Raw genomic sequence first — 26,757 nt, 5'->3', positions numbered from 1 at the left:
CGTGGCACGGTGTCACGATGGTCCGTAAAAAAAAAGACTTGCATTTATATAGCGCCTTTCACGACCACCAGACGTCTCAAAGCGCTTTACAGCCAATGAAGTACTTTGCAGTCACTGTTGTAATGTGGGAAACGCGGCAGCCAATTTGCGCACAGCAAGCTCCCACAAATAGCAATGTGATGAGATGACCAGATCATCTGTTTTTGTTATGTTTTGGCCAGGACACCAGGGATAACTCCCCTGCTCTTCTTCAAAATAGAGCCATGGGATCTTTTACGTCCACCCGAGAGGGCAGACAGGGCCTCAGTTTAACATCTCATCTGAAAGATGGCACCTCCGACAGTGCGGCACTCCCTCAGCACTGCACTGGGAGTGTCAGCCTAGCTTTATGTGCTCAAGTGCCTGGAGTGGAACTTGAACCCACAACCTTCTGACTCAGAGGCGAGTGTGTGACCAATTGAGCCACAGCTGACATCCCCAATCTAGATTAATAGGTGAAGATGCACAATATCACAGAATGATACAGCACAGAAGGAGGCCATTCGGCTCATCATGCCGGTGCCTGCTCTTTCTAAGAGCGATCCAATTAGTCCCACTCGCCCTGCTCTTTCCCCGTGTTACATAGGACCTGCACTCGGCCAATGCTAGTGGATATGTAAAATGAGCTGACCCTGTGATTTATGGTGAGCTCAGGGCTACGAGGATGCCACATTAACAGTATCATGTTGACCTAGTTACGTTGCCTGGCATCACAAATAGCCTACTTAAATCCGCATCACAAATAGCCTACTTAAATCCCGGGAAAAGAACATACAGCAAATTGAAATATTCAGAAAGAAAATCCCTACTGGGCCTGCAGGCGTAGGCCCGCGTAAAGGCCCATGGCTCCCAGAGGTGCAGACGGTTCGTAAGCATCCCTGGGATCACGTGGGCCTGGGCAACCAATCATAAAAGAGGGGATTCCATTTACGTAGGGAATCTTCGTAAGCATATTAGAACTCCCCAAATAATTAAGAATTCACGCCACTTAAAATTAAAATTAAATGTTCCCATGTTCAAAATTAATTCAAAAGCATTTAAAATTTTAAATTTTTTTTTTTTTTTAATGTAAACCTTTTAAAACAGGCCAAAATTGACCTAAACTAATTTTAAATGTATGTGTATGTTTTAATCAGCTTAAAAATGTTAACATTTATATTAACCCTTACGCTGGTAAAAGCAGGCCTTATGCAGGGTTTCGTGGGCATTCGCTGGGCAATAGAGCCCAACTCTGCACCAGTGAAAGTGTTTTTACAGCAGAGGCGAAGGATCCGTCAGTGCGAAACTTGACAGATCGCAAGTTCCGGGTTTTCGCGCAGGCGGGGCCATTCTGAAGACTTACGACGGCGTACGCGTCTTCGACCCCTCAAAATCCGGGCCTACGAATTTCAAGCGTGAACACATATTGAATAATCACGGGATTAATCACGTGTTGTCCTAGCAACCTCGTCAGATGGAATTCTGTTTGGCTCGTAAGAAAGGATTAAAGCTGGAGCTTTAGATTGTTCAACAGTGAGCTTCACCTCGTCCTTCCACGTACAGGAAGACACAAGTTGTAAACCCCCACAAACCTTATGAAGTGAAAATGTCTGTTGGCATTGTGGAGATCTACTCTGCTTTAATAAAAACGGATTTACCCCTTAGCACATCTCGAAAAGGACTTCACAAATGTTCAAGCATAATTCACAGACCATCTCTCATATGATTGAACAAAGACGGCTAAACTCCCATTGCTCTCGAGAACCACCTTGTTTTGTCAACATTTCAGGCTATTTACATGAAGGTGTTCCTCTCACCTGTTTGAGTCATATTAATATAATATATATGTGTAAAGAAAAAATAAATCAGTCCTATTTACAGGTCTCACCTACATTTTTAAACCTCTTTTTGTCAGCAAATGTCATTCAAGTTCAAAATGTCATCTAGTTCCAGAATGTCACAATATTTCAGCTGTACACATGAAGTCAGAGGTCCCGGTCCCTCAAGGAGTTTCAAATCAGTGGAGAAGAACAGCACACGACCCTTTGGCCACAACTGATGTTCCCAGATGATTCCATATCATAGAATCATAGAATGATACAGCACAGGAGGCCGCCATTCGATCCATCGTGCCTGTGCCGGCTCTTTGAAAGAACGATCCAATTAGTCCCACACAACCGCTCTTTCCCTGTAGCCCTGCACATTTTTTTTCCCCTTCAAGTATTTATCCAATTCCCTTTTGAAAGTTACGATTGAATCTGCTTGCACCGCCCTATCAGGCAGAACATTCCAGATCATAACAACTCGCTGCAAAAAAACTTTGTATCTATCTCTTCTGTAAACCTTTGTTCTTTGTAAGAACATAAGAATTAGAAGCAGGAGTCGGCCATTCGGCCCCTCGAGCCCCCCCGCCAACTAATTCAGCCATTCAATAAGATCATGGCTGATCTTCGACCTCATCTCCACTTTCCTGCACTATCCCCATATCCCTCGATTCCCTTAATATCCAAAAATCTATCGATCTCTGTCTTAAATCTACTCAACGACTGAGCCTCCACAGCCCTCTGGGGTAGAGAATTCCAAAGATTCACCACCCTCTGAGTGAAGAAATTTCTCCTCATCTCAGCCCTAAATGGCCGACCCCTTATCCTGAGACTGTGACCCCTGGTTCTAGACTCCCCAGCCATGGGAAACATCCTCCCTGCATTTACCCTGTCAAGCCCTCTCCCTTATGATTATGGCCCAGAAATTCGGGTCTCCACGGGTGAGTACGCACAGGGTACTCACGTGTGGGCCCGATGGAAGTGCCGGTTTTCTGCATGCACTGCGCATGCGCGGGAAACCGGCACTTCCGTTCCCCTGAACGAAGAGGTTCAGAGGTCAAACGCGTGCGCAGGAGAGGCTGCGCGTGCGCATAAAACTTCATTTTTTTTTAAAAACAGGTTTTCCCGGGATCGTAAGCCTGCAGGATTTAGAAATGTAAAAAGCAGGTGTACGGCCTGCTTTTTACAAGGTAAGTGGTGAATTAATTAAAATTAAACATTTTTTCTACAGGTTTATTATTTTTAAATATTTAAATAAGGTAAGTTTATTTTTAGCCCCATTAGAATATCAAATTATTTTTTTCAAAAATTTAAATTGTTTAAAATAGTTACTTAATGTAATTTATAGTTTATTTAAGAAGTGTGATTTAAAAAAAAAAAATTATTTGAAGGTTTACTGCTATTTTGGGGCCGTAGTATTTATAAGTCTTGACAGGTCTTCCTGTCAGACATGAATGGGCTTTTCCCTCCACCGATTGGCTGCCCATGGCCCACGTGATCCCAGGGGACGCATCGAACTAACTACGCCCCTGGGACACGCAAGCACTGCGCGCCGGCAGCTGGGCCAGGCCCCGGATCGGAATTCCACAGGGCCCTACAGCTCAACTGCCGGCGCGCTAGGTAAGTGCAGGTCGGGGGCTTGCACCCGCGGGAAGCCCCCGACCCGAATTTCTGGGCCATTGCGTAAGCCGTGCGAAGAGTAGACAGATTAGTCATGGCTTGTTCTTCATGGGTGAAGAAAACTTTGAAGAACACAACAGATAACAGAAGAGAAGAACCACTGCGTTGTTAAATGCGTGGCTCCCAATTGCAGATGAACATCGGTCTTCTGCCAACTAATTCTATCCAAATTTTTACAAGGTAACACCAAGTGTGAGCCAACATTGAGGATATGGATACATTAAAAGAACAATACTGTCTGTGCTATTGCATCCTAAACTGTCAGAATTTAACCACTAGTTCAAGAAAATGAGGCAATGGGCCAGTTGCTGGAAGATCAGTCACCCTTTGGTGCCTTGTATAAATCGGAGACAGAGTAGCCAGCCACAATCTAGCACAATCAGGGACATAACCCTTTTACGAAGTCACAGTCTCACACAATGTACAAATCTTGTTTTTGTATCACAGGACTGGCACAACCAATGCAAAAGACTCAAGTCAGTCAGCGCTGCAGTTGTTTGCGTTCACAGTCGTAATATAAATGCAGTGCTTCTAGTCACAGGCACATTGCCAGCTCAAAGCTAAGGGAGCACTTTGCCGAAAGGTAATTTGAAAGTAAATCTCCTCGTGGCCCACTGAAACCTTTGCTGTTAACGTTTGCCGAGCAATTGGGTTTTTTTGCGTGTCTCCAAGTACAGTCTTCTCAAAATCACAGAATGATACAGTACAGGAGGCCATTCGGCCCATCGTGCCACTGTCGGCTCTTTGTGAGGGCTATTCAGTTAGTCCTGCTCTTGCCCCATAGCCCTGCAAATTATTTCCTTTTCAAGTATTTATCCAATTCCCCTTTTGAAAGTTACCATTGAATCTGGTTCCACCGCCCTTTCAGGCAGCGCGTTCCAGATCACAACAACTCGCTGCGTAAAAAAAATTCTCCTCAATCTCCCCCTCTGGTTCTTTTGGCAATTATCTTAAATCTGTGTCCTCTGGTTACCGACCCTCCTGCCACTGGAAACAGTTTACTTCAAAGCCCCTTTGAACAGTCACAGATATGTATCTAGCTGATATTTAGTTCTTCAGATCTGTGGCTGGAACACCATTTGGCTCCAATTGTTTTTGTTGCCAGAATCAATCACTCTGATTTATTTTATCTTGCATAGGACTACATAGGATATACGGCACAGAAACAGGCCATTCGGCCCAACCAGTCCATGCCGGTGTTTATGCTCCACACGAGCCTCCTCTCATCTTTCCTCATCTAACCCCATCAGCATAACCCTCTATTCCCTTCTCCCTCATATGCTTGTCTAGCCTCCCCTTAAATGCATCTATACTATTCGCTTCAACCGCTCCCTGTGGTAGCGAGTTCCACATTCTCACCACTCTCTGGGTAAAGAAGTTTCTTCTGAATTCCCTATTGGATTTCTTGGTGACTATCTTATATTGATGGCCTCTAGTTATGCTCTTCCCCACAAGTGGAAACATTCTCTCTGTATCCACTCTATCAAAACCTTTCATAATTTTAAAGACCTCTATTAGGTCACCCCTCAGCCTTCTTTTTTCAAGAGAAAAAGAGACCCAGCCTGCTCATCCTTTCCTGATATGTATACCCTTGCATTTCTGGTATCATCCTTGTAAATCTTCTCTGCATCCTCTCCAGTGCCTCTATATCCTATTTATAATACGGCGACCAGAACTGTCCGCAGTACTCCAAGTGTGGTCTAACCAAGGTTCGATACAGGTTTAGCATAACTTCCCTACTTTTCAATTCTATCCTTCTAGAAGTAAACACTAGTGCTTGGTTTGCTTTTTTAATGGCCTTGCTAACCTGTGTCGCACCTTTTAGTGATTTGTGTATTTGTACTCCGAGATCCCTTTGTTCCTCCACCCCACCTAGACTCGCACCCTCCAAGTGATAAGTGACCTCCCTATTCTTCCTACCAAAATGTAATACCTCACATTTATCTGTGTTTCATCGCTGGCTTTTATTTGTTCAGTCTTAACCTCATCAACAATTTAAGATTCTTTGTGCATATCAAGATGAAGGATTTTGGGTCTTCTGGTGACATCATGGCCCAGCAGATGGGGCCTCGGTTTATCATAGAATAATGTTTCATCTGAAAGATGGCACCCTCTGACAAGGCAGCACTCCCTCAGTAGTGCCCTGAAGTGTTAGCTGGAGCCAAGTGACCCAAAAGGCATTGTTTGCACTCCCACCTTCCTCGTTGAAGAACTGCTCCCCTAGGATGACAGCTTTGCACCCAGATGGCAATTTCTGTCCAAAATTGCCCCTATAGAGCCCAGAAAACCAGCCAAGGGCTGAATGTACAGCTGCCCAACACCATACCTCCCACAAAAGCAGCAAGGTAGGAAATAAGCTTCCTAAACTGCAAGGAAGAACCTGCACTTATATAATGTCTTTCACATCCCTCAGGATGTCCCAAAGCACCTCCCAATCAATGAATTACATTTGAAGTGCAGTTGCTGTTATGTCAGCAAACAAAGCAGCCAATTTGCGCACAGCAAGGTCCCACAAACAGTAATGAGATAAATGATCAGATAACCCATTTCCCGTGGTGTTGGCGGAGGGATAAATGTTGGCCAGGACATCAAGAGAATTCCTTTGCTCTTCTTCAAATAGTGCCGTGGGATCTTTTACATCCGCCTGAACAGGCAGATGGGACCTCGGTTTATCATAGAATAATGTCTCATCCGAAAGATGGCACCTCTGACAAGGCAGCACTCCCTCAGTACTGCCCTGAAGTGTCAGCTTAGATGATGAGCTCAAGTACTGGATCCAAGTGAACCAAAAGGGGCTGTTGGCACTCCCACCTTCCTCGTTGAAGATCTGCTCTCAACCTCTGGACCCGATGGCCACGAAAACTCGGTCAAAGAGGTCCTCTCTAGCCTTCGCTGAGAGCTATGCACTTAAGAGGTGAATGCAAAACCCCTACTGTACTCGAACTCACCTCCAGCAAGCCAGTGACATGGGTCAGCTGATGCTTCTACAGTTGATCCACCAGTTCCTGGCCATTTCATAATCCCGCTTACAATGTTGAAATCAAGAGCAACAAAAACCCTGACTGAAGATTAAAGCAGTTCTTAGGCACCTTGGAATAAAGAACGTGGAGCTGGAAACGCAACATAAAAGACACCAATTGAAGAGCAGGTCAGAGGTGAACTAAACAGAGAAAAATATTCTGAACAGGGGAACAAAATGGGAAAGCTAGGAGCTTGATTTGGATCCCACGGATTGGTTGGGGGTTAGGTAGTCCCAACCTCACACCCTGCCCCACTTGAGCTCCCTCCTGAATGCGCACAGCATTGCTTCAAGTTCCAGAGGGAGCCAGACTGCCCAACTGTGTGCTGCATGGCTGAGGAGACTTCATTCAATGCCCCCTCAGTCACGCTGGCGGCCCGGGTGCAACAAAATCAGAGGGTGTACGCTTTTTAAAAAAAAAAAAAAAAAAAAAAAAAAAATTTTAAAACCATAAAACAACTGGGGTCACACATACCATGGACAAACTGCACTGACTCTCAGCTTTGCCAGTTCAGTTCGAAGCAGCCAGTTATTTGCCGCATGTCGCGGTTCCTTAAAGGTGGTTGTTTGGAGAAAGAGGGGAGCGTAAATAATGCAAGCGGGACAGCTTGGGGGTAGAATTCCCCGCTCTCCCACTGGAACGTCAGCAGAAACCCAGGAGCAGCGGCGGAAACGGCCATTCACACCACTTCTCCGGGATTTGCGCCAATCTTCTGATCTCCCACCGTAACTTCGTCGGGAGAACTCCCATGGAAATTAATGGCCACTGCCTCTCCTTGCTGCTTGGTTTACTTCGATGCCAGAAAACGTTTGCTCAACAGCTCTTCGGGGACGAAAGGGACAGGCTCCAAATTCTCAAAGACAAGTTACCAGATGCACCTCCAAACTCTTACCAGCACCAAAAGTACCGCTGCAGCAGAGCAGATCCTCCTGGTTCTTCAGCTGTTTTTAAGTAATGGTCCCAATTTGCAAAAGATAAATCACCCCAACGTTAACTGCCCTGTGGAGATATTTTGCACTGGATCCAGCATTTGTCAATCAGAGAATGCAGGAACCCAAAGCAAAAGGAATATAAAAGCAACATTCAACCAGAAATGCAGATTTATAAGTGGAAGCTCTTCTCTTTTCGAAGTATAAATCTCCGAGCTACAAAGTACTTTCTGTGAGGTGGAAATAGGACTTAAAAGGAACAACAACAATCGGGAGCACGACGGAGGGGGAAAAAGGCTGAATACTGCACTCAGAATTTCTAAATTAAAGTTTCCAACTTGTTCCTTTGCCAGAAAGGATCACTTTCATCTGTCCCCGGACCCAGCATTTATTTGATATATACATTGTGATACCTTCATTATCTGCTACCCTGATCGTTGCCAGAATTTTCAAAGGACAACGCTTTGTGTGAGACCTCATTGCAAAGCTTCCTTTATTATCTAGATCGCATCTCCTTTCCTTGGTGAATAAAAAGACATTGCGTTTCTTTTGTTATTTGTTTTCTACATTTTAGATAACCCTTGGTCCACGTGATCTCCTGCACTGGTTTCGATCGCCTAGGAGGGTGGGAGGTGAGCAGCGGGCGCCATGTTAGGAGTGATTTTACGCCAGGCCAAGAGCCACCCGAGCTTAATTCCATTGTTTGGTCTTCACTGGAGCTGGAAGTCTTGGAGCAAGCATGCATCTCATGCGGCTTGCTGTCCGCAACCCTGAAGTTAGCTGGAATCGAAAGAACAACCCTGGGCCATGGAATAACATGGCACCCACCGACCAGTACAAGTTCTTTTCTGTGAACATGGACTACAGTAAGCTGAAGGAGGATCGCTCAGGCTTCTAAATGTTGAAGACTGAGCATCCTGTCCAGATGGTTTTGCTGGGCCATGAATCTCTCTGCACAATGGAGCCTATGTTACAACTACTGTTTTCTAGTGCACTATTCAGGAATCATGAGTTTTAGTTCACTATTCAGGAGTCAAATATACTACAGGAAACTTTCGATTTACCGGCACCTAAATAACCGGAAATCTCGGTTAACCGGCAAAATTCAGGAGTAGGTTCAGGTAGCTTTTATTACTTGCCTTCCTCCATGTGTTGCTGTGCAAGGGTGTGGCTGCAGCTGTTGCGAAGCTACAGAGACGCTTGTAACTCGTGGCCATTGTTCTGAAGCTGTTGCTAAGCAACAGGGTTTGTTGCTTTATACGGAGCTCTCAGCTCTCCCTATCTTTTACTATAGCGTTCGGTTATCCGGAATTTTTGATGAACCGGCACCACGTCGGTCCCGTCCGTGCCAGATTTTAAAAAAGTTTCCTGTACTGTACTTAAGTTGTGTATATGGAATATTGATGTAAATAAACTTGGGGTGCACTACCTAAAAAAGAGGGTGAGAGAGGACCTTTCCCAGAGTAGTTTTCCCCTGCGGAGGGAGGGAGGAAGTGTCTAATCATGATGCTCTGGCCATCATGTTGTGGGTGGGGCTTGATGGACCAACTGATCTTTTCCTGCCCCTCAGTCTCGTGGGCTTGTACCTTTTTCCATCGTCATCTTCATTCCTGGGCCAAGTGTCTTTGCCGCAAGATCCCGATTTGCCAATTCCCATTATCGACCGAGGTGATCCCCCCTTCTTTTGGGCAGATAATACAGGGTGCACCAGCACCCATTATTCATGACCTGCGATGAGCATCATTAGCACTTGCTCTGGATTTTGATGACCTTTTTATTCTGAATGCTGGTCCAGGTTTGGAGTGTGCAGCTCAGCACTGTGCACATCGAATCATAGAATGGTTACAGCACAGAAGGAGCCATTCTGCCCATCGTGCCTGTGCTGGTAATTTCATAGAATCACAGAGTAGTCACAGCACAGAAGGAGGCCATTCGGCCCGTCAAGCCCGTGCCGGCTCTCTGCAAGAGCACTTCAGCTAGTCCCACTCCCCCGCCCTTTCCCCTTAGCCCTGCCATTTTTTTCCCCTTCAGGTACTTATCTAACTCCCTTTTGAAAGCCACGATTGAATCTGCCTCCACCACCCTCTCAGGCAGTGCATTCCAGATCATAACCACTCGCTGAGTAAAAAAGTTTTTCCTCGTCGCCTTTGGATCTTCTGTCAATCACCTTAAATCTGTGTCCTCTGGTTCTCGACCCTTCCGCCAATGGGAACAGTTTCTCTCTATCTACTCTGTCTAGACCCGTCGAGGCAGCATTGGTTCAAATCCAGTGGAGGTTGTAAATGGGTAGTAGTCATTACTCGTGTTAAAGTAGATTATCGATAATTTAAGCGGTTTAAAAAGAGCTTTCCCTTGATTATTAAGCAAATCAAATATAAAACAGCCAACTTTCCACACAGGGTGTCAGTAACAAGTATAATGCAGCCTTTTATTTAATCTCCCCACCATCCACCAAGTTTTTATGTTCCGGTTCCCTTTTCACAGTGCGCCATGAACCAATACCAAGAGGACAGGCAAGGGGTCTTTCCTGTAGCCCCAGGACTCAAGCTACAGGAAACTTTGGTTTATCCGGAGGTTAACTGTCCGGAATGCTCGATCCACCGGCAAAAATCAGGAGCCATTTCGTTAGGTTTTTTTTCTTCTCGTTGCTTTTTGTTCACCAGTCAGGCTCTGCAAGGTCTCGCTGAAGCTGCTGCTAAGCTACAGAGACGCTTGCAAGGTACGGCCGACTGTTTAGAAGCTGTTGCTAAGCAACAGGGTTTGTTACCAGATACGGAGCAGCTCCGTATGTTTCAACATTAGCGCTGGTTTGTCCGGCAGTTTTGATGGGACGGCAACAGCTCGGTCCCATCAGTGCTGGATATCACAAAGTTTCCTGTACCTCAGTGCTGACAAATAGGAAAAAAAGAACTTGCATTTATATAGTGCCTTTCACACCCTCCCCAAATGCGTCAATGCATTACTTTTCAAGTGCAGTCACGCCGACAAACGCAGCAGCCAAAATTGCGCACAGCAAGATCCCACAGACAGCAAATGATCAGATAATCCGCTTTTAAAGTGAGGTTTGTGGAGGGATAAATATTGGAGAACTCCCCCCCCCCCCCCGCCACCGCGGGATGTTTTCCGTCCGCCCGAGGGGGCCTCGGTTCAAGGTCTCAACCGAAAGGCGGCACCTCCGACAGTGCAGCACTCCCTCAGCACTGCGCTGGGAGCGTCGGCCTGGATTTCGCGCTCAAGCCTCTGGAGTGGGACTTGAACCCGCAACCTTCAGACCCAGAGGTGAGAGAGTGCGACCCACTGAGCCACTGGCTGACACTTGGAGTGCACAAGAGCAACCTGGAGCGACTTAGGAGAAGCAAAACATTTTTTTTTATTTTAAAAAGAGAGATCCATTCAACCCCCGAACTGCACCTCCTAGAGCAGCCTAGGTCGGAGGAGCCGGTTCAATGGCCATCCCCTCAGCCAACGAACACCGTTTGAAAATTCCTTCCAAGGCATTTACAGATATCGCACCCTTTAAAAATGACTAAAAATGTGAAGAAAGTAGAGGAAGCTCAGCTTAGATCACTGACGGCCGACTCAAACAGCACCCTAATGTGAAGGAAGCAGGTATATCGGCTGTGTTCTGCTCATACATTGCAACCGGGAAATATGCACAAAGAAAGCCCAAAATGCACTAGTATATGTATTGTGGTCGGGCGTCTACCTATAAGCTTGTGCAGTTCCACCGTATACAGGAAACTCTCGATTTACCGGCACCTAAATAACCGGAAATCTGTGTTAACCGGCAAAATTCAGGAGTAGGTTCAGGTAAGTTTTACTTCATATTAGTGGCCGTTCCTGGATCTGTGGCCGTGTAACCGGGGTTCCTGCACCTGTTGCTATGCAACAGGGACGCCTGGATATTGTGGCCGGGGTTCCTGCACTTGTTGCTATGCAACAGGGACGCCTGGATCTGTGGCTCTTGTACCTTTTAACTATACCTCTCTGTAATCCGGACTTTTTGATAAACAGGCACCACGCCGGTCCCGTCGGTGCCGGATAAAAAAAAAAGAGTTTCCTGTACTAGATTCACTGTATGTTAACACAAAAGAATTCCAATGTAAATAAGTTACTAGACAAGCTGGAGTGATTGGATTCTTTTCAGCGCCTCCACTTGCTGTAACTCTAGGTGCTGCTGTTGCTGGTATTTATACATCTGGCGGGCCATCTCAAGCGGAGGCCGCTCACGCCGACCGACTCATTCGCGACTGGAGCCAAAAATCTGCAGCATGAAGGTGAAGATGTAAATGATGTCCAGGTAGAGGTTCAGCGCCCCGAAGATGTATTCCTCAGGGCTGATCGCGTACCGGCGATTGCCTATCAGGAGCTGCGTGTCAAAGGCCAGGAACTGGAGGAGGAGAAGAAGAAGCACAACGCAAGTGGTATTTGAATGGTCTTTCTCTGTGGTACCAGTTTCGATTTGGCAGGAGCTAAAGCCATTACAAGCTTGCATGGAAATAAATGACTTGCATTTACAACCTCAGGACGTCCCAAAGCACTTCACAGCCAATGAGTACACAGCCAAGTGTAGTCACTGTTGTAATGTAGGAAACGCGGCCACTTATTTGCGCAAAACAAGGTCCTACAAACAGCAATGAGCTAAATGGCCAGATAATCTATTTTTAGCTGTTGCTCGAGTGATAAATATTGGCCAGGACACTACAGCTGTTTGAAAAGTGCCATGGGACCTTTTACATCCACCCGAGAGGGCTTTAATAGAGTAATGGCTCATCCACATGACAGCACCTCCAACAGTACAACACTCCCTCAGCACTGCACCGGGAGCCTAGATTTTGTGCTCAAGTCTCTGGAGTGGGACTTGAACCCACAACCTTCTGACTCCGAGGCAAGAGTGCTACCCACTGAGCCACAGCTGACACCTGAGAGACACCCCTGTCTAGCACCTCCAGTCAGTAGCCTGCCTGCCCTTAAAACTGGTGGTGATGCACTAATGGAGAAGACCCCAGTATAGACTTATAAGAGTACAGCCAACAACATACGCAGATCATTCTCTGGCCATCGGCTGCACTGGGAGATAGAAACACTAAACTTACCTTGATCCAGCAGCAGTGGAGACCCACTTTTTCCTAAATCTTGAGCAGCTGTCAGATTTCCTGATGGAAATAGCGCCAAGTGGGAATTTAAACTGGGAGGGCAGGGCGGAGGGACGGGAGGGCCTGTGTCCAAAATCTGAACTGCAAAGTAAAAGTGCCCTGTGAATGACTCACCATTGTGAAAATGATGGCGCCCAGCACTGCATAAAGAGCATGAAGCCAAGGAACCTGAAATACAAAAAAGGACAGCATCAATCACGACCTCTTGCTTTCTAAAATTGATGCATTAGTTGTCAATAACGGTGGCCCACGTTGGCAACAGCGGTCTCGGCCACTGGCCCACGTTGGCAACAGCGGTCTCGGCCACTGGCCCACGTTGGCAACAGCGGTCTCGGCCACTGGCCCACATTGGCAACAGCGGTCTCGGCCACTGGCCCACGTTGGCAACAGCGGTCTCGGCCACTGGCCCACGTTGGCAACAGCGGTCTCGGCCACTGGCCCCGCAGTGTAAATAATTTTTTTTTTTGGCCATTGGCCCATATCGTCAATAGGCAACGCAGCGCGAACTGCGAAGGTGCCAGTTCAGATCTCTCAAAATGCAGAGCATTAACAATCCCCATATCTCCAAAACCCTAACCCTCCCAACGCTAACCCACTACCCTAAGCACCCCCAACCCTAAAGTGAGTCGGGTGCACGATGGAGGACAACTGCGGTGCCGATAGTCTCTCCGTTTAAAAATATATTTTATCCTTTTTCTCTGCGACAGTCAGCAGACAGAGTTGAATGCAGAGAGTTTAGCAGGCCCGCATTTGAAAGGCACGGCAGTCAATTATTTCGCGGCAGTCAATTCTTTTTGTGCAAGTTAACACGTGGAAGGGTGGAGGAGTTTACTTACATACTGAAATGGCAACACAATTGCCAGGACAAAGCCACTGATGCAAAGGACTATCAGCAGCACAAAGAGGACCCCATGGCAGGAGGTGAAGTCAAACTGAAAAAAGAAAATCCTGGTCATCAGATCTGTGGTTGGGTTCAGAACAAATTAAAATGAACTTGAAGCAAATTTTCATTTAGGGCAAAGAGGAGCAGGAGTGCTTTCCCCCGCCCCCCCCAAGCAAACCTGTATCCCACGCCATGCGACCATACCCTCCCCCAGCACGATCATCGACTCCACCCCCACCCCACGATCAACCGCCCCCCACCTCCATGATCGGACCCGCCCCGACCCTCACATCTCTGTCCCATCTCTCCCCAACCCCACGCAATCACCCCCAAGCCTCCACACCACGCTGTGCCCACCCTCCCTCCCTCCCTATCTCTACCCCGAGCAGGACGAATGTACCAGCTCCTGGGCTGTGGCTTCTTCTGCAGCGCTCCCCGCCCAACGGGAGTCAAGCCTGTCAATCAGGCTGGCTTCCGGGCAGGGAATCTGTTCATTTTTAAAAAACACACATGCCACGGAGTTAAAACTCGACCAGAATGCCTCCCACCCAACTTGGAAATCCCACCCCAGTAAATATCGGGGCCAATGTCTCACTAGTTCATTCATCTTCAACTCTGAAGATTCTGAATACCTGGCCTCTAAGGACACTGGAGGAAGTGATTGTTTGGAAGCCTCCAGCAGGCCTGTTGACCCCAGCTTACCTTTGTCTGAAAGCTGAATATTGTAACAGCGAAACACACCAGTGCTGTGATGGCAAAGCAAAGCAGGACAGATTTTGTATTGTAGTAGCTGGAAAATAAAATATTAAAAAATCAATACAGATCTTAATTGTGGTATCAAAGACCGCCTATTTCCACCTCTAACATCGCCTGTCTCCGCCCCTGCCTCTGCTCATCTGCTGCTGAAACCCTTATCCATGCCTTCGTTACCTCTAGACTTGACTATTCCAACGCACTCCTGGCCGGCCTCCCACATTCCACCCTACGTAAACTGGAGGTCATCCAAAACTCGGCTGCCCGTGTCGTAACTCGCACCAAGTCCTGTTCACCCATCACCCCTGTGCTCGCTGACCTACATTGGCTCCCGGTTAAGCAGCGCCTCGATTTTAAAATTCTCATCCTCGTTTTCAAATCCCTCCATGGCCTCACCCCTCCCTATCTCTGTAATCTCCTCCAGCCCCACAACCCTCCGAGATATCTGCGCTCCTCTAATTCTGCCCTCTTGAGCATCCCTGATTATAATCGCTCAACCTTTGGTGGCCGTGCCTTCTGTTGCCTAGGCCCTAAGCTCTGGACTTCCCTGCCTAAACTTCTCTGTCTCTCTTTCCTCCTTTAAGACGCTCCTTAAAACCTACCTCTTTGACCAAGCTCACCTGCCCTAATTTCTCATGTGTGCTCAGTGTCAAATTTTTTCATCTTATTATACTCCTGTGTAGCGCCTTGGGACGTTTTACTACGTTAAAGGCGCTATACAAATACAAGTTGTTGTATCAACAGCAATGACTCTTGTTTCATGTTTGCTTTTATGTTATACATCTGATATGGTGCAGGTCAGTGGTCTGTGGTTTGCCCACTGCCCGAGTCAATAGCCTCAGCGCCAATCTCCATAGCCCTTCCCTTTCTTTTAGTCAGAAACCCAGTCAAAGGACAAAGGCCCACAGTGGAGGACCCCACCAAGGTTAAAAGAGGAGGGGGGAAGATAGGCCACATCAGGAAGCAGTGGTTAAAAGTCTGTGGAGTGCAGAAGGGAAGGAAGACTGGGGGAGGAAGGAGTTCCACAGTATGAGACCTTTAGGATGGTGCAAAGATGAGAGAGCAAGACAAAACAGGGAAAGAAAACTGGAGAAAGAGCTGACAATCTGAAGGGATCAAAAGGAAAAGGGGATCGGTAAGAGGCAACTTTCAAGACAGCGATTGTAAAGTAGGACACAGAAGGAGTAGATAGGGAGAACAGGCCAGAGTTGGGAACCCCTCAGGACAGAAGCAATTTTGTCGGAGTTAGCGGGTCTGAGAAGTGGTGACACTATCGCAAAGATCTACCCATGCCGCCCCACCCCCCCAACCCAGAGACACACAGGATAGTGCCCCTTCTAGTGTCCTGGAGGAGATCAGCTAAGTAGCACAAACCAGGGAAACAACACTGCTCTGAGGGACACACTGTTACTGCCCGCCATGCAGAGCCACAGAAATCAATGCCACTTTCCAGGCAATCAACGAGCATTCATCTCAAAGCAAGAATGGTTTAGAAAAAAAAATACCTTGAAATAAATCCAAGCATGCATGCAAAACTGGCCGTCTTTGGAAAAGTTAAACACAAACAGAGGAAAGCGGTTAAAATCACGGCAGAGAGAATGAAATGGCTAATTATTGCAATACCTTGACATCATTCCCGTCATGTAAGACATGGCCAGAGTCTGCAGAGATTAATTAGAAACATCACTGGTTAATGCTACACAGACACCAGACGTACACTCCCAATGAGGTCCGCTTTGATTGGTCATCAAACACCATTATTATTAGTCCTAATAGATTGCCGAAAAAGCAGCAAAGACCACGGGGGCGATTTTGTGAATGGAGGCAGGACTGCTGCTCGTCGGGTTTCAGTCCCGCCTCCATCGAGTTGTGGCCAACCCACGCTATTTTCCCTTGATTGACCTCGTTAAGTCCGCCCAGTGGGCTTAGCAGGCCAATTAAGGGGAAGCCGGTTACAGAGCACGTCAACGTATGACGTTTCATCTGTCAAAAAAATTTTGACAGCTGAATTGTCATCGTGTGACAGCTCTGTGAAGCTGTCAAACAGTGACAATCTCTGCAGTTTGATGAGGTCTTGCATTCAAGACCTCATCAACCTTCTTTCTTTTACAGAATTGAGATGTTTGTTGCATCTGAGAATGCAACGGCCATCCCTCATCTGCAACACGGAGGTGCGAGACTCTCCGTATAGAAACCGACTGAAGCCTACAGGAAGAAACAAAGGTAAGTACACTTTTAAAAACACTTAGGACTTACCTCAGATACTCACCTCTACACTCTTGAATCCATCACACTTACCTTCACACCACACTTTTGCACCCCCTCCACCCCCCCGCCCCACCCTCCGCAGACCAAGTACTCGCCTCGCTGACCTGGCGGGTTTCGCAGCCTTCGGGAAGCCCGCACTCGAGGGCAAAAAGGGGATAATCCTATTTTCTGCCCGTTGACTGCCTGTTAACAGACAGTTAATAGGCTTTAATCCCTTCCCGCCTCCAAGGAGACGGGACCCGGCGCGGGACGGCTACCCGCCTCCTGGGAAGATGGCATGGAGGCGGGTTGGGAGCGGGTTTGCCACCCGCCCCCAATTCTGCCATTTTCCCGGCAGTCCTGCCTCCATAGGGCTGAGAAAAATCGCTCATGTATCGAGGGTTGTGTGTGTATACTATGAGTGTATTTATTGAAAATGTATTATTTGGAGGATTGCAGATAATCAATGGCTTTCTCTTGGTCACTGGTACTATGCAGTGGTCCTGCCAGCACAGTTTTGACTTTCTGCCTCGAGCCCCCCCTCCCCAATTCCTAACAGAGTTTCAGCGCAGACGATCAGCTTCACAAGACAAATATGGATGTGCATGGGCTGTCCAGCACATCTCAGCTCAGACAGATAGGAAAAATCCTGCATTATCCTCATCACTTATCTGTCTCAAAGGATTCCACCTCCACCATCACACTCAGAAGGCCATTCCACATGCTGATCACCCTTTTCGTGAAGAACTTCCCAACATCAGCCCTACACTTGCCACCCATTAGTCTGAACCTGTGCCTCCTCATTCTACATGCATGCCATACCCTTCTTAAATAACTACTTCAGGGGAAGAGCGATAAACCAGGAAATTGCAGGCCCATTAGTCAAATCTCTCTTGTGGGGAGGTTACTAGAATCTGTTATTAAGCACAGAGTGACTGCACTTGGCTGCGGTGAAGAGGAGGACGGAGCGGCTGAGGGACATCGTGCTCCCACTGCCACGGGAAGCCATTGTATTGACTCTGAACGCGGCGCTGTATGTATAGCTGACGCGTCCCGACGGGGAACAAGCATGCCATTGTACTTGTTACATATGGCAAATAAATCTAATCTGATCTGATCTGAAATATGAACTGATCAGAGAGATTTGTAAAGGGCAAGTCATGTCTAACTAACCTAGTTGATTTTTGAGGAGGTCACTAACATGGTAGATAGGAAGTGTCTATGGATGTTATTTATATGGACTTCCAGAAGGCATTCAATAAGGTTCCCCACAAGAGACCCTTAATGAAAATGAAAGTGCATGGAATTGGAGGCAACCTATTAACATGGATAGGGAATTAGGTAGGAGACAGAGTAGGGATAATGGGTATGTACTCCAATGGGCAGGAAGTGATTAGTGGTGTCCCCCAGGGATCTGTGCTGGGGCCTCAGCTTTTCACTATATTTATCAATGACATAGATGAAGGAATAGAGAGCTGTATATCCAAGTTTGCTGACAACACTAAGTTAGGTAGCACAGTAATTAGTGTAGATGGGAGCAGAAAGTTACATTGGTAGATTAAGTGAGTGGGCAAAACTGTGGCAGATGGAGTTCAGTGTGGGGACGTGCGATGTCATCCACTTTGGACCCAAGAAGGATCGATCAGAATATTTTCCAAATGGTGAGAAGCTAGAAACTGTGGAGGAGCAGAGAGATTCATGGGTCTGTGTACATAAATCACTAAAAGCTAGTGGACAGGCACAAAAAATAATTAAAAAGGAATGTTGGCCTTTATCTCGAGGGGGCTGGAAAACAAAGGGGTGGAAGTTATGTTAAAGTTATATAATGTTCTAGTTAGACCCCCATCTCCAGAATGATACTGGGCTAAAAGGATAGGTTGCATAGACTAGGCTTGTATTCCCTTGAGTATAGAAGATCTAATTGAAGTGTTTAAGATGATTAAAGGAATTAAGCGGAGGTTTGAGGCTCGGGCATGTTTGCTTAAAGAGAAGTAGTTACCCTTTTGCTCATCCCAGACAAATATAGGTCTCCAGTGCAACTCTCGCATGATATGAATACAAGTGTTGGCTTTCTTGTGGTGTGCGGTCTGTTGGTGCACCAAATACTACTAAGCAGGTCGTAGGTAACAAAGAGTACAATTAACTATAGAGAAAGGGAGGCACGGAAACAAAGGATTCTGCGATACTTTGAGCCACAATACTTACAAAAATGCTCAGGAGGATCAGGTTCCATGGGAAATACCTCCTGTAACACACAGAAGCAAAGCTCTAGATTAACTATTACAGTTTGTCAATCGCTTCCTGGGAATTCTTAAAGGGGCGCTACAAGTTGTTTGGCAAACCTTTTCCACTGCCATAACTTTAATTCCATCAGAACCAGTCACTGTGTCCAGTGTACATAATGTAAGTGGGGGGGGGGGGGGGGTGTGGTGATGCAGGTTCACAATATTGGGACAATCCCCTTTAAGAACAATGGAACTTTGGTCTGTTGCTTGTAACATACAAGGACCAGGAGATTTCACGTGTGTACAGACGAACATGGCAAACATCAAGGATGAGGAAAGATTGCTTACCTATCTGGTAAGGTCTCTTCACTTCTTGAATGACATGCGTCCTCCACGCACTCAAGAAGTAAGGCCGAGCTTAATAAGTTCTGGGGAAACCGTGTGCTGATTGGCGGTGCTACACGAGGTCACCTGCTCTGGTGTCGCATGAAGCCTCTGTGCAAGCTCGTTTGGACTTCAAGCTTGCCTGAAACTAAAGGACCACTTAACACCGACCCTCCAAACGATATTTCTTCAGCGACTGGGGGTGATCATTGTGCTTCCCGTTCAAAGAATAAAGAAGCCCTACCACCAAATAGGTAGTCTATCTTCTTCACTTTACACCATCCTGGGAGTGCGTCAAAGTAATACAAAAATGGGAAGGGCAATGCCCCTGGGTAGTGGCCATAACACCACCTGTCAGGGTAGATCTAGACCGTAAATGTGTGACGTTTACTCCATGAGGCAGCATGGTATACATCATCAACGAGACCCGATTGAGAGATCGCCAAAGAAGCACCTTGAAAGGGGTGGAGTGACCCCCCCCCCCCCCCAACCTTCCCCTGGGCTTCTTCTCCAGGGTGTGACCTAATCGAGGTGTTTAAGATGATTAAAAGGAGTTCAGAGGGTAGATAGAGAGAAGCTATTTCCTCTGGTGGGGGAAATCCAGCACAAGGGGGCATAACCTTAAAATTAGAGTTCGGACGTTCAGGGGTGATGTCAGGAAACATAGACGATAGGAGCAGGAGTAGGCCATTCGGCCCCTCGAGCCTGCTCTGCCATTCAATGCGATCATGGCTGATCATCCAAATTCAGTACCCTGTCCCTGCTTTCTCCCCATATCCCTTGATCCCTTTAGCCTTAAGAAATATATCCAACTCCTTCTTGAATATATTTAATGAATTGGGCTCTACTGCCTTCTGTGGTAGAGAATTCCACAGGTTCACCACTCTGTGGGTGAAGAAATTCCTCCTCATCTCTGTCCTAAATGGCTTACCCCTTATCCTTAGACTGTGACCCCTGGTTCTGGACTCCCCCGCCATCGGGAACATCCTTCCTGCATCTAGTCTGCCTAGTCCTGTTAGAATTTTATAAGTTTCAATGAGATCCCCTCTCATTATTCTAAACTCCAGCGAGTATAAGCCCAATCGACCCAATCTCTCCTCGTACGTCACTCCTGCCATCCCAGGTATCAGTCTGGTGAATCTTCGCTGCACTCCTTCCATGGCAAGAACATCCTTCCTCAGATAAGGCGACCAAAACTGCACACAATACTCAAGGTGTGGTCTCACCAAGGCCCTTCTTCACACCAAGGGTGGTGGAAATCTGGAACTCTCTCCCCCAAAAAGCTGTTGAGGCTGGGGGGTCAATTGAAAATTTAAAGACGGAGATTGATAGATTATTGTTAGGCACGGGTATTAAGGGATGTGGAACCAAGGCAGGGAAATGGAGTCAAGATACAGATCAGCTATTGGCCCGGTATCCTGGCCAATATTTATCCCTCAACCAACACCTATAAGCAGATTAGCTGGTCGTTATCACATTGCTGTTTGTGGGAGCTTGCTGTGCGCAAATTGGCTGCCGCGTTTCCTACATTACAACAATGACTACATTTCAAAAAAGTACTTCATTGGCTGTAAAGCGCTTTGGGACATCCTGAGGTCGTGAAAGGCGCTATAGAAATGCAAGTCTGTTTTTTATAGAAAATAAATAACCGTCAGGGTTCATTCAAATCATTTAGGGTTTGGGATCGCCTGTCACATCAAAATAAAAATCCATAGAGCCGCACGATGACACAGAATGACCTCCACTCGGGTAAACCATTCATTATACTAACCACTGGCTTATGAAGCAGGGAAGAAGAATTCAAATATACAATCCATGCACCTTCCTGTCATATCTATATTATTATTACCCATTTTAATAGTTAATTAAGTACTATGATCTATAGTGAAAGTTAAAAAAAAGCTTTCTGCCTGAATAGAATTACCTTGGTCCAGTGCAGCAGGCCAGGGTCATATAGGTAACAAAGAACACCGCACTGTGAATAGGAAAAGAGGCGTTAAAGTGACTGCAATGTGTGCTGTTAAATGCTTACATAGAATCTACAGCACAGAAACAGGCCAACTAGTCCATGCCGGTGTTTGTGCTCCACACGAGCCTCCTCCCACCCCATCTATTCCTTTCTCTCTCATATACTTATCTAGCTTCCTCTTGAATGTGGGGTGCAAATCACACCTTCTTCCCTATGGGACACACACCTACATAGAACATAGGCATTTACATTTGCACGCACACAGACACACACCCAAACAAAGTACACAAAAACCCAGATACGCGCGCATGCTACGCAGGTATGGAGACCCTTTCCGTACGCATTGATGACATAGGACACAAATAATTCACACTTACTATGAAGCCCAGTACCAGCCAGGATGTGCCTGAATGTAAATCTTGACAGGGTCGCTGTATACAAAAAAAAAATCAGTTAAATACAATTTCAGAGCAAATAACCTGGAATGGAAATACAGGAGACACTCCGGCTTTAATTGCAGGATAATCCAACTCATGCGCCAAGGGTAGCGCCCTCCTTACCTGGCAGTGGAGATGGATGAGCAGGTCTCTCTCGTTCGGTCAAAGTCAGGACCGAATCGGCTAGGCGGTCATGGCATCACCAACCCAGGAGCAAATTGGGTGCTGCACACTTAACCCCGCCCCGACATAGCCCAGCCCGCTCTCCTGGCAGTGTGGGTGGCACGCAGCAGAACTCGCCCACCGAGGGCACTGAAGCTCAAACTTGTGCCCGCTGAATGGAGGGCAGCGTTACTGGGTCACCCTTTTCAACAATCTCTCCCGTCCTCCCCTCTCAAACCTTTGAGTCTTTCATTTTAAAAAGAAATAGTCAAATGACTTAAGTACTTTTTATTGTCCCATAAACATCACATCTATCCCCAATTTATTCCCCCGCCCCCTTTTCCCGTGGAAAGCTCAACAGTCTCTTGTGCCAGGGGAGATGGGTTAGGCCACAGCTGGAGCATTGCATCCAGTTCTGGTCACCACACTTTAGGAAGGATGTGAAGGCCCTTGAGAGGGTGCAGAGGAGATTTACCAGAATGGTTCCGGGGATGGGGGATCTTAGCTACAAGGACAGGTTAGAGAAGCTGGATTTGTTTTCATTAGAGCAAAGGAGGTTGCCGGGTGATTTGATAGAGGTGTACAAGATTATGACGGGTTTGGATAGGCTAGACAGGGAAAGGCTGTTCCCACTAGTTGATGGTACAAGGACTAGGGGACACAGATTTAAGGTTTTGGGCAAGAGATACAGGGGGGGACCTGAGGAAAAACTTTTTTACGCAGCGAGTGGTGATGACCTGGAACTCGCTGCCGATGGAAGTGGTGGAAGCGGAGACACTCAATGTTTTCAAGGGGAGACTGGATAGGCACTTGAGGGAAATAAACTTGCAGGGCTACGGGGATAGAGCGGGGGAATGGGACTGACTGGATTGCTCTACAGAGAGCCGGCACGGACTCGATGGGCCGAATGGCCTCCTTCTGTGCCGTGATGACTCTATGGTGGACAGACGAGTTAATGAGCCAAATCAGCATGCACACACTTGGCATTTTAACGACTGATGTTTGGCACAGGGCACTGGTGCCCACAATTGCCCATGTGATGAATTTGCTATCTTAGCCATGCCAGTTGGGATAGGAAGAGGGGTACAGCGCAAGTGCAGGTTAGGAACTGCGAGTAGAAAACAGTAAATGAGCCAGGCTGCTTTTGCTCTGCTCCAAGACAGCTATCGGAGCTGCAGGAGCAAATATTTGAAAGCAGGTTCCTGCCAAGCCATTTGTGAGGGAATTAGTGTATGGTGTGGAGAAAAAAGTAGCACATTGACAAAGAAGGTCATGGTGAGCTGAACTCTCACCTCTGGGTCAAAAGGAAGTTGGTTCGAGCCCCACTCCAGGGCTGTAATCTAAGTTCATGCTCCCGTGCAATACTAAGGGAGCGCTGCATTGACTGAGGTGCAGGCCTTTGACAAACATTTAATCGAGGCCCTGTCTCAATCTTCCCGAGCGTTCTCCCCGGCATCCTGGGTGAACTTTCCTCCCTCGACCAACACCACAAAGAAAACAGATTAACCGATTGTTCACCGTGTTGCTATTTGTGGGATCTTGCTGTGCACAAATGGCTGAATGGTAATTCACCATGTGAAGTGCTTGGAGACATTTTTACGTCATAAGCCATTGTATAGATGCAAGCATGGTTATTACTTTTGAAAACTGGCCCTTTGTACTCATCCAAAAGATGCATTGCAGCAACTCGCCAAGGCTTCTTCGGCAGCACCTCCCAAACCCGCGACCTCTTCCACCTAGAAGGACAAGGGCAGCAGGCGCATGGGAACAACACCTCCAAGTTCCCCTCCAAGTCACACACCATCCTGACTTGGCAATATATCGGCTGTTCCTTCAGCGTCGCTGGGTCAAAATCCTGGAACTCCCTCCCTAACAGCACTGTGGGAGTACCTTCACCACACGGACTGCAGCGGTTCAAGAAGGAGGCTCACCACCACCTTCTCAAGGGCAATTAGGGATGGACAATAAATGCTGGCCTTGCCAGCGACGCCCACATCCCAGAAACGAATTTTAAAAAGTTTAAACTTTTGCCGACAAAATAAATTGTATCTTTCTTGAGACATGATTATGTTCTTAGCGATCCCAACTGACGAGTCGGTGAGGGCACTGTGCGAGGCTGAAATCTTCTGATTAGGCACTTTACAGCCTTCAGGAATCAATATCGAGTTCAACAATTTCAGATCATAACCTCGGCCCCCATTACATTTTTACATATATTTTTTATCCACACCTTTGTTTTGTGCCCTTCCCCCCTTTTTTTTCTCTCCCACATGGCAGCTGTCTCTCATTCTGCCAGCGCATTTCACACCTAATCTAGAGCCGTCTTTTGTCTCCACTAGTCCTATCACCATCTCGTCTGGTTTTGAATACCTCTTAATGTCTCTTCTCTTCTCTTTTGTTCTCTCATCCCCATTTCCCAGCCCCCAAACTGGCCTTTTAATCTGTTTCATTTCCTGTGTTTTCTCAGTCCTGACGAAGGGTTTCGACCTGAAACGTTGACTCTGTTTTCTCTCTCCACGGATGTTGCCTGGCCTGCTGAGTGTTTCCAGCGTTTTCTGTTGTTATTACGCTGAAATCCCATGCCGGGAGAGTGCTGAGCTGCTCTCACCAGATGCTGGGAGGTCAGCTCGTGAATCTCATTTAAACACTTTTCCTGCACAACTTGAGCCTTGCACAGGGAGAGCAATCAGGGGCAGGCCGGATGAATCCCGATGCAGCCCTTGAAGAGCTGCTGGTCAGAAGTAAAGGCTGCGGCTGCTTAAAGGTCAAAAAATTGTTGGATGGGAAGAAATGACTGGCGAGGACAACGGGATGGACAGTCCAACGTGGAGGCGAGGAATGGAGTCTGTGGACAGATGGCACCCAACCAGTTTGAAGGCTGCCTAAACGAGCATGCCGCTGCACGAGGTGGGTGCAAGGAGGGTGGGCCCCGTTTCCCACTGCAGGGATGCCTCCCCAGAGGGTGGCAGTGCCCCAGGAGGTAGTGGCCAGGCTCAACAGTGTCCACAGATGACACAACGTGAAGGAATCTGGCAAGGTGCGGTTAACCAACGGCACCGTGTGCCAGGTAGGTGGCCCAGGGCTACATGCCGCAAAGTGTTGCCTGTCAAACTGTTCAACGTGTGCTGTTAGTCCAAACCAAGCCCTCACCCAACCTTGCAACTCGGTCAGTGCATCTCATGCATACCCATACAGCATTCCAGGTGCAATTTACAATTGAAAGCCATGCCCCACTCACAGCTTCCAGTGGCTTCACATTGTAGCACAAATATGGTTGCTTACCGACACCCAGGATAGGCTTCAGGTTGAATGTATCCCAGTCGTCGGTGACTCCTGTACTTTGGAAAATGCTGCCGTGCAGCGACACTGGGCAGCTGGGTCATGCAATTCAGTGAGAAATGAAAGGAACTTGCCGACCGCACGGTCTGACGCATCAGTCACCCGTTGCGTCCAAGTGTCGGCAGAACTTTACCGGATATTGCAGTGCGAGCCAGAGGCATAATGTTTCGGGACAGTGGTGACCTCGCCAACCACTGGCAGCGCTGTCCCCATATTGCCAATTGGCTGGTGCCCTTTCCGCAGATGGCAAAGCTCTGCCCTGCTGACTCGGAGCAAGCTGAGACAGTTACCCCTATTGCTGCTTGGCATAGGGTCTGGTGCCTACTGATCGCCCTGGCATGCCTTCTTTCATCTCGTACCACCTCAACCATAAAATACTGTACTTGAGGTCCTTCAGTAACCAGCTTACCTTGAATTTAAAAAAAGTTCCCCAAAATTTTTTCAGAAACATATATGATAAAAATGTTGCAAATATGGAAAAAGAATGTCTAAAAACCACAGAAAAGGTATGGAGAGCATTACAGTCAGAAACAAAAATTCTAATTAAGAGTTGCTTCGCCCAAGGAGTCTTCCTTGCTCCCATTCCAAATGGACGCACGAGGATAAATAAAAGAGGAAAGACAAATAGCGCGGAATTGTGGAAGGTGTTTATTTAATCATTTTTTGCGTCAAGGCTGAGGCCTAAATGAGGCGAGTGCACAAAATGGGCCGAACTGCAGGCCCGACAGAGCTTGGCGCAGGTTCCGCACTCCCGACGCTGCGCTCCCTTGGCGCCAGTCGCTCACCTGCTCTCTCCGCGCACGGGCGCGCTCCTGTCTGACTGCTGAATACCGTCAAGCTAAACAAGGAAAGAATACTGACCAGGTCATTTAACAGGGCTGGAGACAACAACAAATAAAAAAAAAACCACGGAGATTTCAACTTTCGGGTTATTGTCAGATGTGGTGTCCAAAAGCAGAGAGATGTCCGTGATGCTTCACGCGGTCAGCTCACGCTCTCAGTGGGGTGGGGGGTTGGCGGAGAGAGGAAATGTTGGACTGCAAGTCATGGCGGGGAGGGAAAAAATTGAAGGGCCAGTTATGCCAAGTTGGGCGAGTTGGGTCAAGCAGCTTCCAGCAATCAGTTCTAGACTGGCATTGGTTCGGGAGCAGGTCAAGCATGTGCCCTTTCCATGTTCCAGGAAATCCAAAAGATTGGGGGGGGGGGGGCGGGGCGGGAGCAGGACTATAAAAACATGGCCAATAAGTGCTTGGTGGCACACACTCCTTTCTCCTATGGAGCTTGGGTTTGACTCCAGACCAGACAGAAGGAATGAAGGTCTCCTCTCTCTATCAGTCCAATGTCAAATGAGCTTGGGTATTCTTAGCCCAGTTTCCAGTGGGTTTAGACCCACAGCCCGAGCTAGCACCAATTTGGCACTTGCCCAATCATCATAGATGCCATCCTGTTCTCCCCTCTGCCAGCTCAGCTGCCTGCCCATTGTTCCTCTTTCATTCAATAGGGGGCACTTTTCTGTCATTGGAGTTGAACCACACCGCTGGAGATGGGCAGAGGGAGATTTACTCGGCAACTCGTCATGACACTGGGTACCTGAAATAGAAAATGTTCCCCAGTGCTAACAGCCTTCAGTTCAAGGAGCCCAAAATTCAACAAAAAAAATTCAACATGGAAAGAAACCAATTCTAATATCAATGAATAACTCTAGAATCCAATTCAACCCACAATAAATACA

The 26,757-nt window shown here is 47.3% G+C and overlaps 1 protein-coding gene and 1 pseudogene across 3 annotated transcripts in view; one reads left to right on the top strand and one right to left on the bottom strand.

Moving 5' to 3' along the window:
- The first annotated feature begins 8,118 nt into the window (after nt 1-8,118).
- Nucleotides 8,119-8,368, top strand: LOC147097013 (cytochrome c oxidase subunit FA4 pseudogene; annotated as a pseudogene).
- A 1,503-nt stretch (nt 8,369-9,871) lies between these two features.
- The window catches only part of LOC147097012 (protein lifeguard 2-like), a 38,899-nt gene continuing 22,013 nt past the window's right edge, over nt 9,872-26,757 (bottom strand). For 2 of the 3 annotated variants that reach the window (XM_085972739.1, XM_085972741.1), the window contains exons 5-12: nt 21,465-21,518; nt 21,043-21,093; nt 18,715-18,754; nt 15,886-15,923; nt 14,212-14,299; nt 13,463-13,558; nt 12,741-12,794; nt 9,872-11,860 (exon numbers count right to left, since the gene is read on the bottom strand). In XM_085972739.1, the coding sequence (XP_085828865.1) occupies nt 11,711-11,860; nt 12,741-12,794; nt 13,463-13,558; nt 14,212-14,299; nt 15,886-15,923; nt 18,715-18,754; nt 21,043-21,093; nt 21,465-21,518 (571 nt within the window). In that variant the 3' untranslated portion in view covers nt 9,872-11,710. Of the gene's footprint in view, nt 11,861-12,740; nt 12,795-13,462; nt 13,559-14,211; nt 14,300-15,767; nt 15,806-15,885; nt 15,924-18,714; nt 18,755-21,042; nt 21,094-21,464; nt 21,519-26,757 lie in introns of all 3 variants that reach the window. The other variant, XM_085972740.1, reaches the window with a different exon arrangement.

This window comes from Somniosus microcephalus, chromosome 33 (assembly GCF_052327205.1).
Source record: "Somniosus microcephalus isolate GS21.2 chromosome 33, FLI_Smic_1.0, whole genome shotgun sequence".
NCBI classification, from domain to species: Eukaryota; Metazoa; Chordata; class Chondrichthyes; order Squaliformes; family Somniosidae; genus Somniosus; species Somniosus microcephalus.
This window is presented reverse-complemented; position numbering and strand designations above follow the sequence as displayed.